The 14,380-nt window shown below is 40.3% G+C and overlaps 2 gene segments (V, D, J or C); one reads left to right on the plus strand and one right to left on the minus strand.

Moving 5' to 3' along the window:
* The first annotated feature begins 208 nt into the window (after positions 1 to 208).
* Positions 209 to 7,663, plus strand: LOC112264704. The segment is given in 4 exon segments: positions 209 to 274; positions 613 to 619; positions 5,383 to 5,499; positions 7,062 to 7,663. Coding segments are annotated over 4 exon segments (513 nt in total).
* A 4,221-nt stretch (positions 7,664 to 11,884) lies between these two features.
* On the minus strand, positions 11,885 to 12,463 carry LOC112265908. The segment is given in 2 exon segments: positions 11,885 to 12,219; positions 12,378 to 12,463. Coding segments are annotated over 2 exon segments (372 nt in total).
* Between the last annotated feature and the right edge of the window lie 1,917 nt (positions 12,464 to 14,380).

Genomic DNA, 14,380 nt, shown 5'->3' on the forward strand with positions numbered 1-14,380 from the left:
AAGAGAAATAAAACATCTATTTCTTAATTAAAACTAAATCAATTTATTCATGCATGGGAAAGATGGATTTTACCAATGGCGGTCAAGCTTGAATGGGGGTTAGATCACCAAAGGAACAAATCTAGGCTACCCTATGGATACATAGAAAGTACAGGCTATACAGACAGCTTGCAGGCAGCCCAGAATCCAGCCAGGCAGGAGAGTATAGATGCACACATGTATCGTGGCCATGTACAAGATGTCGGAGGACGCCAGGTTCAGCATGAGACACATGGTAAAGTTGGGGTGTTGGGACGAGCTGCACAGTTTGACCAACAGAACAGCTATGTTACCAGGGAGGCCCAGCACACAGCACAGCCCCAGGACGATGTTTGAAATCAGGCGACCTGAATCCAGGGAGGTGGGGTCCATGCTGGAGGTGTTGGAGGAGTTCAGGTGCTCCGTGGTCGATGAAAGATAAGAGATCTAAGAGATATCTGGAAGACTTCAGACTTCAGACATTTAATTATTTGTTTCTAAAAAAATGTATACTGTTAAAACAGTCTCTACATTAGTAAACAGAGTGCATGAAATCCTCACAAGTTTTTCTCTTCTCTTGATCTCATGTCATAGAGTGATAGTAAGTGAAAGGTGTGGTTTAACTGCCTCTGGTCAGATTCCTCCTGATGAGCTGTGTGTGTTTTTGTTGTTGTAGATTTACCCCCTTTTCTCCCCGATTTGTAATTACAGTCTTGTCTCATCACAGCAATTCCCCTATGGACTCAGGAGAGGCGAAGGTCGAGAGCCATGCGTCCTCCGAAACACAATCCTGGAAAGCCGCACTGCTTCTTGACAAACTGCTCACTGAACTAGAAGCCAGCCACAGCAATTTGTTGGAGGAAACACTCTCCAGCTGGCAACCGATATCAGCTTGCAGGCGCTTTTTCCACCACAAGAAGTCGCTAGAGCTTGATGGGACAAGGAAATCCAGACCGGACAAACTCTTACCTAACCCGGAAGACTGAACTGGCCCAATTCCATTTAATTTATTCCTCCAAAAAACTCCAGAGTGCTTGTCGATGACAAGCATACCCATAATATAGAGCCTCCACTATGCTTGAAAATATGAAGAGTGGTACTCAGTAATGTGTTTTATTGGATTTGTCCCAAACATAACACTTTGTTTTCAGGGCATAAAGTTAATTTCAATGCCACATTTTAGCAGTTTTACTTTATTTTTATTTCTACTTTGCACATTCTTCCACTGCAAACCTACCATTCCAGTGTTTTACTTGCTATATTGTATTTACTTTTTTTGCCTTCACCTCCCTTATCTCACCTCATTTGCTCACATCATATATAGACTTGTTTATACTGTATTATTGACTGTATGTTTGTTTTACTCCATGTATAACTCTGTGTCGTTGTATGTGTCAAACTGCTTTGCTTTATCTTGGCCGGGTCGCAATTGTAAATGAGAACTTGTTCTCAACTTGCCTACCTGGTTAAATAAAGGTGAAAGAAAAAAAAAAAAAATAAGGGTTGCAGTCTGTTTTGGAATGGATGGCCAGTAATAAACTGGTCCTGAACAACTCTAAAACTAAGAGCAATGTATTTGGTACAAATTATTCCCTAAGTTCTAGACCTCAGAAGAATCTGTAAATGAATGGTGTGGCTGTTGAGGAGACTAAATTACTTGGTGTTACCTTAGATTGAAAACTGTCATGGCTGCAAGGAAAGCCCTAGGTGCTGGCGCAGAACAGAGCAGCACATCTTGCTCTTCATTTCAATCAGAGGGCTGATATGCAGCTCATTCGGAACGTATTCAGACCCCTTGACTTTTTCCACAATTTGTTACATTACAGCCTTATTCTAAAACTGAGTGAATTGTTTTCCTCATCAATCTACACACCCCATAATGACAAAACAAAAACCATTTAACTTCTTATGGCTGCAGGGGCAGTATTGAGTAGCTTGGATGAAAAGGTGCCCAGAGGTGCCCAGAGTAAACTGCCTGCTCCTTAGTCCTAGTTTCTAATATAAGCAGATTATTATTAGTATTGAATATAAAACACTCTGAAGTTTCTAAAACTGTTTGAATGATGTCTGTGAGTATAAGAATAATATGGCAGGCAAAATCCTGAGAAAAAAATCCAACCAGGAAGTGGGAAATCTGAGCTTTGTAGGTTTTCAACTCATCGCCTATCGAATACACAGTGGGATATGGGTCCGTTTGCAATTCCTATGGCTTCCACTAGATGTCAACAGTCTTTGGAACCTTGTCTGATGCTTCTACTGTGAAGTGGGGCCGAAGCAGAGGGGAATGAGTAATGTCTGCCATGACTTCAACATGCACTGACCATGCACGTTCATGCGAGAGCAAGCTCTGTTCCATCGTACTTCTGAAGACAATGGAATTCTCCGGTTGGAACATTATTGTTAAAAACATCCTAAAGATTGATTCAATACATCATTTGACATGTTTCTACTGACTGTTATGGAACTTTTTGACATTTCGTCTGCTTTTAGTTGAACATGCTTTGTGACTTTGGATTTGTTTACCAAACGCGCTAAAAAAAGTAGCTATTTGAACATAAATGATGGACAATACCGAACAAAACAAACATTTCTTGTGGAAGTGGGAGTCCTGGGAGTGCATTCCGACGAAGATCAGCAAAGGTAAGAGAAGATTTCTAATGCTATTTATGACTTTTGCTGATCCACAATTTGGCGGGTAACTGTATGGCTTGCTTTTGTGGCTGAACAATGTTCTCAGATTATTGAATATTGTGCTTTTGCCGTAAAGCTTATTTGAAATCTGACACAGCGGTTGCATTAAGAACAAGTGTATCTTTAATTCTATGTAAAAACATGTATCTTTTATCAAAGTTTATGATATTGGCCATATACCACAGACCCCTGAGGTGCCTTATTGCTATCTCATCAGCCCAGCCAGCGAATTTATAAACTTGATCACCACTCTAAAATTATCTAGACTTTATCTCACATTTACTTCAGACTAACATTTCATTTTCAAATTCGATCTCCAGCTGTCCCATAGTAATGGACGTGTCGGGACGAGACAGACAGGAAGCGTTTCTCAGCCAGTCTAAATCATGGATCAGCTGACATCATTTTTATAGATATATACAAAGAAATGTCATTTGAAAAATGCGGCTAGTTTGCAGTCTTTCCAGCTTCAGTTTGAAGTGATTGTGTTTGCTGTGTTGTTGGCTAGCTCCTCTGAACAACAGTGTCCTGATGAGGGGGCACATTTTCTTTGCCAGGCTATATCACACCTCATTGTAATGGATGTGTCCAAATAAATGTCACTAGAAAACAGTTTAAACAAATGCAAATGCATTTTTTGTTGTTATTCTGGCTGCAATGTTTGACACAACTTAAGTTAGCCGTAGTTGGCTAGCTAGCATGCAAGGAATAAGTATGTTGCCAGACAGTATTGCAATGGAACATTTAGTACAAAACGACTGGGCCACGTCCATAGAAAGAGAATAAAAAGACTGAACGACTGGGTCGTGTCTCTGGCAACCGAACCAAATAGAACGAATTACCATCCCCCTTGGGTAGCAACCTCAGATTTGTGTCGGGACTACATCTCATGAAAGGATGAAATAGTATGAATAAATGTTGGTAACCCATTGTATAAAAGTGATAATGCCCTCAAAGTCTGTGTTTGGAGGATATATTGGCACAGTTTGCCAGCCCTCGACATCGCCTCGGGCCTAACAACACCAGTGACAATATATCCTCCAAACACCGGCTTCTCGGGCGTAATCAATTAAATAATGCAAGCTCTAGAATGCCCTTCAAGCCAATCAGAAACATGTACTCAACAGTGCAGTGGTATAAAAAAAATGTATTGTCATTTTGGTCATTGATCTACACAAAATACTGTAATGTCAAAATGGAAGAAGAATTCTAACATTTGTAAAACATCTATGAAAAATTAAAATGATTATTACATTTAGTCATTTAGCAGACACATTTAGCAAACGCTCTTATCTTGATTACATAAGTATTTACATCAATGAGTCTATACATGCCTTTGGCTTTTGGCAGTGATTACAGCTGTGAGTCTTTCTGGGTAAGTCTCTAAGAGTTTTGCACACCTGGATTTTACAATATGTGCACGTTATTATTTCACAAATTCTTCAAGCTCTGTCAAGTTGGTTGTTGATCATAGCTAGACAGACATTTTCAAGTCTTGCCGTAGATTTTCAATCAGATTTAAGTCAAAACTGTAACAACATGTAGGCCACTCAGAAACATTCAGTCAACTTGGCAAGAAACTCCAGTGTATACCAGTGCTCCTGCACATAGCTATCTGCATGGGTCCCACCCTCCACCCGCCAAGCCCTCTTTTACGCTACTGCTACTCTGTTCATCATATATGCATAGTCACTTTAACCATATCTACATGTACATACTTCCTCAATCAGCCTGACTGGTGTCTGTATGTAGCCTCGCTACTTTTATAGCCTCGCTACTGTATATAGCCTGTCTTTTTACTGTTGTTTTATTTCTTTACCTACCTATTGTTCACCTAATACCTTTTTTGCACTATTGGTTAGAGCCTGTAAGTAAGCATTTCAATGTAAGGTCTACACCTGCTGTATTCAGCGCACATGACAAAAAAACTTTGATTTGATTTGATTTTATATATTTGGACTTGTGTTTTGCTATTTTCCTGCTGAAAGATGAATTTGTCTCCCAGTGTCTGTTGGAAAGCAGACTGAACCAGGTTTTCTTCTAGGATTTTGTTTGTGCTAAGCTCTATTCCGTTTTATTTATCCTGAAAAAATATATACCATCCAAAGTGTAGTTAATAACTTCACTATGGTCAAAGGGGGTATGCAATGTCTTCTTTTTATTTTTACCCATTACCAATAGGTGCCCTTCTTTGCGAAACATTGGAAAACCTCCCTGTTCTTTCTGGTTAAATCTGTGTTTGAAGTTCACTGCTCGACTGAGGGACCTTACAGATAATTGTATGTGTGGGGTACAGAGATGAGGTAGTTGTTTAAAAATCATGTTAAACACTATTATTGCACACGGAGTGAGTCCATGAAAGGTATTATGTGACTTGTTAAGCCCATTTGTACTCCTGAACTTATTTACTCAAGACATTCAGCTTTTCATGTTTTATTAATTAGTAAACCAATTCTAAAAACATACTTTGATATTATGGGGTATTGTGTGCTTGCCAGTAACACGAAATCGCAAATCTTATATTTCTTGAAAAAGTAAAGGCTGTGAAATTTCTGAAGTCACAGTTTTCATACTGTTGGAAGTTTAATGGGGAACGTGAATGTGTCCAGTCTAATGGAGTTCCAGAGTGTACCAGTAGGGGGCATCAGTTACAATGCAGAATTCCGTGAGCAGTTCCATGTCTGATATCATTCCCCTCTGTGTCTGTCTGGAGGTTTTTTGTACAGCCAGTCAATCAGACTTTATCACTGTGGTTGACATTCGGTGGAGGGACCAAACTGGGTGTTGGCAGTAAGTATTCAGTTCTAGATCCTTTTCAGTTCTAGATCTTGACCTTTGATATCAAAATCAAATACATTTGCTTAACAGTATTGTAATGAAACAGCAGGGAGCAGGTCTCGAACCCTCGACCTTCGAGCCCGAGGTCTGGCGCGCTATCTACTGTGCCGCAAAAGCATGCTCGTGCGGCAGAGTCGATTTCCGCGCTCATAAACCCAGGGTCGTTACACTATTACAACTCCCTGAAGTAGAAATGTATATTTTTGGGGGGAGAATTTTCGTTGCATTTATTTTCCATATTTGTAAATTTAGTTAAATTAAAATGCCTATTCAAGATGTAATATATCAAACAAGGTGTGTATTCATTTGAAACAGGGATACTGTTCAAATCAGAGTGGTTTAGATGAATGTAGCTTTACAAAGAACAAAAGCAGTGTCTCTATAGTGTCAGAGGTTTTTGTACGGCCGCTGAATGAGATTGTATCACTGTGGTACACTTTTGGTGGAGGCACTAGACTGGATGTTGGAAGTAAGTTTACCTACCTCTAACATAGAAAATGTTCTGACCTTGCATATAGATGCACTGATGATCTTTTGACACAGGAAACTAAGATTAAAAATGTAATAAATAATATGCATGATCATGAGTCACAATTTGTGTGAATAGCTGAATATACCTTTTCGTTAGACGTCAAAAATTAAGCTAAAATTTTGGATTAAAAGACCCTGTCTCGTAAATCATATCAGTATTCATTTTATTCTAGAATTACTTTTAAATGTATATAATTGTTGTAAGATGGTTATATTGAACATAAATGTACTCCTTCAGCATTCAGCTGCAAAGTATGGCTTTAGTTTTGCTATAATTTTCCTATTTCCTTTTTTGCCATCTTACTCGATCTCTGCTATTTTATATGTTTTTTTACTTGCAATTTGCTGTCTGTTGAAAAGTCTTGTTGTCTTGCGAAGTCAGGCTGTTCTGCTGTTCATATCAATATATTATTTTCATTTTGTGATAGATTGTCCTGTAAATTACACATAACTATAATTAATGAATTTAAATGTAAACTTTTAAATGTTTTAGTGAGTCTTTTAATTAAATGTATAATATTGTTAGATGTTTACAGTCAACTGGAATTTACTTCCTCAGCACAGGCATTTTATCAACCGGTTTTTTAATAAATTCATAATATAAGAATTTTTCATACATTCTGTTGAACGTTCTTCAAAACAATCATATTAATTACTAGTGACATGCAGTTTGATTCATAGGATTTTATTCCATTATAATAAAGGATGTATGCTAACATATTTCATATTTTAAATAATAACATTTTGAAGATAGTTTAATGTATTTTCAATCATCTCATGTAGTTATAATAAGCTTCAGTAGCTACTCAAAGGGAAGTGAAAGAGTGACATAAAGAGTGATAAACTAACTGTCTGTTTGTTTGAGGAACAGATACTGATGGAGAAGGCCTTCATTTACAGATGTAAAACTGCTGCATCATTATTGTCGTATCAGTCTGGTGATTGATAGTTCCCCTTGCCCTAAATTCCCACCTGTCTCCTAGGTGACGTTCGTCCCACCCTGACAGTCCTGTCCCCCTCCAGTGTGGAGCTGCAGCAGGGGAAGGCCACTCTCATGTGCCTGGCCAACAAGGGCTTCCCCTCAGACTGGAAGCTGAGCTGGAAGGTGGACGGCAGCAGCAGCAACACCTGGGAGGTGACCGGGAGCCCCGGGGTCCTGGAGAAGGACGGCCACTACAGCTGGAGCAGCACCCTGACCCTCCCTGTCGACCAGTGGAAGAAGGTGGGCTCTGTGACCTGTGAGGCCACCCAGGGCTCCCAGTCTCCTCTCTCTGAGACACTGAGGAGAGACCAGTGTTCTGATTAATGAGCTCCCCCCTCTGACTCCACTGTTTTTACTCTGCACCTCTCCTTCTTACTGTTCCAGCAATACCAGCACACTGGTCCAATGCTGGGCTGGATCCTGTGTGGGAATCCTTCCTTCAGCAGGAGCTTTTATCATAGTGGAACAAAGAACAGAATACATGTCTGATTCTGATGTCAAATAGATCTGCTTGGCTTTCATATCACATGTGTTCTGATCCTTTTTACTGTAATGCTGTTGGTTCTGTCATGTTGAGATAATAAAGACGTTCAAAATGTTAAATTGTGTGCCTGGATATCATTCTTTAATGAGGTTTACCATTAGACATTTTTCTTTATGATTTGTTTAGTTTTCTTAAGGAATGGAGAGCTCCGCCATGAAACACAATGTTACTGATACATTTCAGTTAATGAACCTCTCTCAATGAACGCTTAGCTGATTGGGCCAAGTTTGGTACCAGTCAAAAGGATATCTACAGTACGACTCAAACTGAATCCATGTGCTCTAAACTCACTGGTCTTCATGATGTTACGAATAATGAAACCATGTGCTCTAAACTCACTAGAACTATCTGGGGACAGGTGAACATCTGGCTACTGTGCTGCTCTATTCTGGGAGTGTTGCAGTAACCCTGCCCATGCAAATATCACTTTCAGCCTCACCACAGAACACAATCTCCCAGCCTCAAACCCTCTGGGACTGGGGCAGGTGTGTGTGTCTGACTATGGCTGAGGAACCAGACTTCACGTTAGACTTTGCATGACGTTCAAGTTGGGGACTTCATTCGCAGGTCTTTTATGGCTACGTAAACTACATTTATTTGTGAAAGATATATGTTAGATGTATTCCTATCTGACAAACAGAAGTCAAAGGGTTCGTCTGGGGGACACTGTCAGACTTTCTTTACTATAACATTGGAGTCTCACAAGGGTCAATATTAGGCCCCCTTCTGTTTACCATCTGTCACGCCCTGACTGTAGATTGCTTTGCATGTTTCTATTTTTAGTTTGGTCAGGGTGTGATGTGAGTGGGTATTCTATGTTTCGTGTTCTATGTTTTCTATTTCTATGTGTTTGGCCTGGTATGGTTCCCAATCAGAGGCAGCTGGCAATCGTTTGAGTTGTGGGTGATTATTTTCTGGTTTGTTGCACCTGTCAGAACTGTTCGTTTGTCGTTTTTGTTCCCGTATTCATTCTTCATTAAAAATATTATGGATAAGTACCACGCTGCACCTTGGTCCTCTTCTCCCGACGACAATCGTTACACCCTCTATATAAATGATCTCCCACTTGCTTGCCCACAAGTTAACATGCATATGTATGAAGACGATACATTCATGTATGTACACTCCAAAAATTGTTTACAAGTTAGCTGAAGCTATGTTATACAGTTTCTAAATGGATGACTGATTATTACCTGCATTTAAATATCGACAAGACTGTTTTTCTGTACTTATCTAAAAAAATCCATTGATTCTTCCCAACAAGCTGTTCTTGTTAATGGGGAGAATCTGAACGTTGTGTCTCTCTTCAGGTATCTCGGCGTCATTTTGGAGTCCAACTTTAAGATACATGAAGAAGGTTGGTTAACACGGTCAAGTTTGGATGATCCAACACTAGGTTTATAAAACTTTAACGTCTTCTGGAGGCCGCCTAACTATATATGCTTGCTATGATCTTCTCACATCTGAGATATTGCCTCACAAGCAGGAGCTTCTATTCTGACACCAATTGAATCACTCTGCAAACAAACACTTAAGATGTTTGAAACCAACCCAAACAGTTACCACCATTATCACATCATTCACAAACATGATTATTTCAGTCTGGATAGGTTTAAGCAGTATGTAGATGCAAGCCTTGTCTTTAAGATCCTGCATGGTGTTGCCCCTCCACCCCTATGCTGGCATTTCATGCTCAAGGAAGGCACCTCCAAGATAACAAAGGCAGTAACTACAGGGGATTGCATTTGTCCCTTTTTGACACAGTATATTCGCTCAATCTGCCTTTTCTGTTAGAGATACAATATACTGGAATGCAATGCCCATGGACTTGAGAAGCTGCACTGATTATTGTACTTTTAAATTTAAATTGAAAACATGGCTCAACTCTTTCCAAACCTTTACAAGAGTTATCTGTAGTTCCTTATACAGTGCCTTGCGAAAGTATTCGGCCCCCTTGAACTTTGCGACCTTTTGCCACATTTCAGGCTTCAAACACTAAAGATATAAAACTGTATTTTTTTGTGAAGAATCAACAACAAGTGGGACACAATCATGAAGTGGAACGACATTTATTGGATATTTCAAACTTTTTTAACAAATCAAAAACTGAAAAATTGGGCGTGCAAAATTATTCAGCCCCCTTAAGTTAATACTTTGTAGCGCCACCTTTTGCTGCGATTACAGCTGTAAGTCGCTTGGGGTATGTCTCTATCGGTTTTGCACATCGAGAGACTGAAATTTTTTCCCATTCCTCCTTGCAAAACAGCTCGAGCTCAGTGAGGTTGGATGGAGAGCATTTGTGAACAGCAGTTTTCAGTTCTTTCCACAGATTCTCGATTGGATTCAGGTCTGGACTTTGACTTGGCCATTCTAACACCTGGATATGTTTATTTTTGAACCATTCCATTGTAGATTTTGCTTTATGTTTTGGATCATTGTCTTGTTGGAAGACAAATCTCCGTCCCAGTCTCAGGTCTTTTGCAGACTCCATCAGGTTTTCTTCCAGAATGGTCCTGTATTTGGCGCCATCCATCTTCCCATCAATTTTAACCATCTTCCCTGTCCCTGCTGAAGAAAAGCAGGCCCAAACCATGATGCTGCCACCACCATGTTTGACAGTGGGGATGGTGTGTTCAGGGTGATGAGCTGTGTTGCTTTTACACCAAACATAACGTTTTGCATTGTTGCCAAAAAGTTCAATTTTGGTTTCATCTGACCAGAGCACCTTCTTCCACATGTTTGGTGTGTCTCCCAGGTGGCTTGTGGCAAACTTTAAACAACACTTTTTATGGATATCTTTAAGAAATGGCTTTCTTCTTGCCACTCTTCCATAAAGGCCAGATTTGTGCAATATACGACTGATTGTTGTCCTATGGACAGAGTCTCCCACCTCAGCTGTAGATCTCTGCAGTTCATCCAGAGTGATCATGGGCCTCTTGGCTGCATCTCTGATCAGTCTTCTCCTTGTATGAGCTGAAAGTTTAGAGGGACGGCCAGGTCTTGGTAGATTTGCAGTGGTCTGATACTCCTTCCATTTCAATATTATCGCTTGCACAGTGCTCCTTGGGATGTTTAAAGCTTGGGAAATCTTTTTGTATCCAAATCCGGCTTTAAACTTCTTCACAACAGTATCTCGGACCTGCCTGGTGTGTTCCTTGTTCTTCATGATGCTCTCTGCGCTTTTAACGGACCTCTGAGACTATCACAGTGCAGGTGCATTTATACGGAGACTTGATTACACACAGGTGGATTGTATTTATCATCATTAGTCATTTAGGTCAACATTGGATCATTCAGAGATCCTCACTGAACTTCTGGAGAGAGTTTGCTGCACTGAAAGTAAAGGGGCTGAATAATTTTGCACGCCCAATTTTTCAGTTTTTGATTTGTTAAAAATGTTTGAAATATCCAATAAATGTTGTTCCACTTCATGATTGTGTCCCACTTGTTGTTGATTCTTCACAAAAAAATACAGTTTTATATCTTTGTTTGAAGCCTGAAATGTGGCAAAAGGTCGCAAAGTTCAAGGGGGCCGAATACTTTCGCAAGGCACTGTATGTAAGACGACAGTTGATGAAAGTGTTTTTATTACGAATAATTTGTTGTTGTTAGAATGATATATTATTGGATGTAATGTATTTGTACTTTGTATTGTTTAATTAAGTATTTGTATTGTGGCTGTGTGATAGCCCTTACCTGCCCTGGGACTACAGGTGCAAATGAGCTTTTGGCTAACCCCGGCACATTTACCTGGATGTTGCGTTATTGTAAGATTGATGTTGATTTATGTGCATTGTCCCCTATGAAAATATATATATATATTATACAAAAAATATATATACTGTATCATATTGATATTAAACTAGTACTTCTTGAATGCAAACGATATGACTGTATTCACTCTGTCAAGGTTGGAGAGGTATAGAAGTTGGGTAGGGCATGAATAGTTGGGTTCGGACAGGGTCAACATTCTTGCTATTGCGTACTGAAATTGGTGCTTCTTACACTTTGAATAGAAATTAAAGCGTTAAAAAAATAATCTAAACCTATTTTTCATTTTGCTTAACATGTCCTTCAAAAGAAAGCATTTTCTACAGCTCTGTATCCTTAGTGGTCCTAGTGTTTTTACAAAGATTTAACATTTTTGCAGAATATATTGAGAGATATGTACAGTATGTGTCATATTTAGAAGAATTGGTGTTTAGAATACTTTAGAATACTGGAGACTCCGTAGCTCTGCAGCTGTTGAGTCAGAGCAGTTCCTCTTTAGCTGAAGGAGGTTTTTGTACGATGCTCTAACACTGTGTGAATGGATAGCTGCCACCCTGCTGACAGTAGTAATCTCCTGCATCTTCAGCCTGGACTCCACTGATGGTCAGAGTGTAATGAGTATAAGAACTACCAGATCCACTCCCACTGAAACGACCTGGAATCCCAGACTGACGGTTTGTACCAGAATAAACCAGGAGTTTAGGAGCTTCTCCAGGTTTCTGCAGGTACCACTGGAGATAATTACCAGTACTTGAACTGGCTGTACAGCTGATAGAGACAACCTCTCCTGGACTAACAGAATGAGATTTAGGAGACTGAGTCAGAATTATATCTGCTGATGATTCTGAAAGATAAACAAAGGTGAAGAAAGGTTGATTAGTAAGGTTATCACAACAAACATATCGTAAAGCATAGCCTTTTAAGCAAAACTGTCAAATTAACAAATGTGCAACTCTGAAGCCAAACCCATAATAAATCAAAGTTAGTCAAAGTGTATCTCACCCTGAACAAGGAGCCCCAGTGTCCCCAGCAGTAGAATCAGTGACATCATCATTGTGCTGCGTGTCAGTAGCTCTGAAAGGAGTGAACAGTCACTGATCAACACTGGGGTTTTAAAAGTATGTGGAGCAATGAGGCAGGACAGCTATGCAAATATCTCATATTTTATGCAAATATGTGTATGTGCGCGCACATTACGGAGAGAGAGAGAGAGAGAGATGAAATAAGTCAAGTCATAATTTTTTTTGGTCACATACACGTGATTAGTGCTCCTACACCTGCATTGCTTGCTGTTTGGGGTTTTAGGCTGGGTGTCTGTCCAGCACTTTGAGATATCAGCTGATGTACGAAGGGCTATATAAATAAATTGAATTTTGATTTGGTTTGATTTGATTAGCAGATGTTATTGCATGTGTAGCGAAATGCTTGTGCTTCTAGCTCCGACAGTGCAGTAATATCTAACAAGTAACTTCTAACAAATTACACAACATATACCCAATACACACAAATCTAAGTAGGAATTCATTATATATACAGACTATATACATACAGCAATGTCAGAGCGGAACGGACTAAGATACAGTAGAACAATATAAAATACAGTATATACATATGAGATGAGTAATGCAGGATATGTAAACATTCTTAAGTGAATGAGATACCGTAGTATAGTATAGAAAACAGTATATACAGATGAGATGAGTAATGCCACTTATGTAAACATTAAGTGACTAAAATAACATAGAATAGTATAGAATACAGTTTATACATATGCAATGAGTAATGCCAGATATGTAAACATTATTAAAGTGACTAGCGTTCCATTCCTTAAAGTGGCCAGTGATTTCTGGTCTATGCCTATAGGCAGCAGCTTCTAATGTGCAAGTGATGGCTGTTTATTAACAGTCTGATGACCTTGAGATAGAAGCTGTTCGGTCCCAGCTTTGATGCACCTGTACTGACCTTGCCTTCTGGATGATAGCGGGATGAACAAGCAGTGGCTCGGGTTGATCTCCTTGATGATCTTTTTGGCCTTCCTGTGACATCGGGTGCTGTAGGTATCCTGGAGGGCGGGTAGTTTGCCCCCGGTAATGCGTTCTGCAGACCATACCACCCTCTGGAGAGCAGTGTGGTTGCGGGCGGTGCAGTTTCCGTACCAGGCCGTGATACAGCCTGACAGGATGCTTTCAATTGTGCATCTGTAAAAGTTTGTGAGGGTTTTAGGTGACAAGCCAAATGTCTTTAGCCTCGTGAGGTTGCAGAGGCTCTGTTGCGCTTTCTTCACCACACTGTCTGTGTGGGTGGTCCATTTCAGTTTGTCAGTGATGTGTACGCCAAGGAACTTGAAGCTTTCCACCTTCTCCACTGTGGTCCCATTGATGTAGATAGGGGGGTGTGCCCTCTGCTGTTTCCTGAAGTCCACAATCATCTCCTTTGTTTTGTTGACGTTGAATGAGAGGTTGTTTTCCAGGCACCACACTCCCAGAGCCCTCACCTCCTCACTGTAGGCTGTCTTGTCATCGTTGGTTATCAAGCCTACTACTGTTGTGTCATCTGCAAACTTGATGATTGAGTTGAAGGCGTGCTTGGCCACGCAGTCATGGGTGAACAGGGAGTTCAGGAGGGGGCTCAGCTCGCACCCTTGTGGGATCAGCAGAGTAGAGGGGATGTTTCCTACCTTCATCACCTGGGGGTGGCCCGTCAGGAAGTCTAGGACCCAGTTGCACAGGGCGGGGTTCAGACCCAGGGCCTCTAGTTTAATGATGAGCTTGGAGGGTACTATGGTGTTGAATGCTGAGCTATAGTCAATAAACAGCATTCTTACATTGGTGTTCCTCTTGTCCAGATGAGATAGGGCAGAGTACAGTGATGCATCGTCTGTGGATCTATTGGGGCGGTAAGCAAATTGAAGTGGGTCTAGGGTGTCAGGTAAGGTAGAGGTGATATGATCCTTGACTATTCTCTCAAAGCACTTCATGATGACAGAGGTGAGTGCTACGGGGCGA

Source organism: Oncorhynchus tshawytscha, linkage group LG13 (genome assembly GCF_018296145.1).
Source record: "Oncorhynchus tshawytscha isolate Ot180627B linkage group LG13, Otsh_v2.0, whole genome shotgun sequence".
Taxonomy (NCBI): domain Eukaryota; kingdom Metazoa; phylum Chordata; class Actinopteri; order Salmoniformes; family Salmonidae; genus Oncorhynchus; species Oncorhynchus tshawytscha.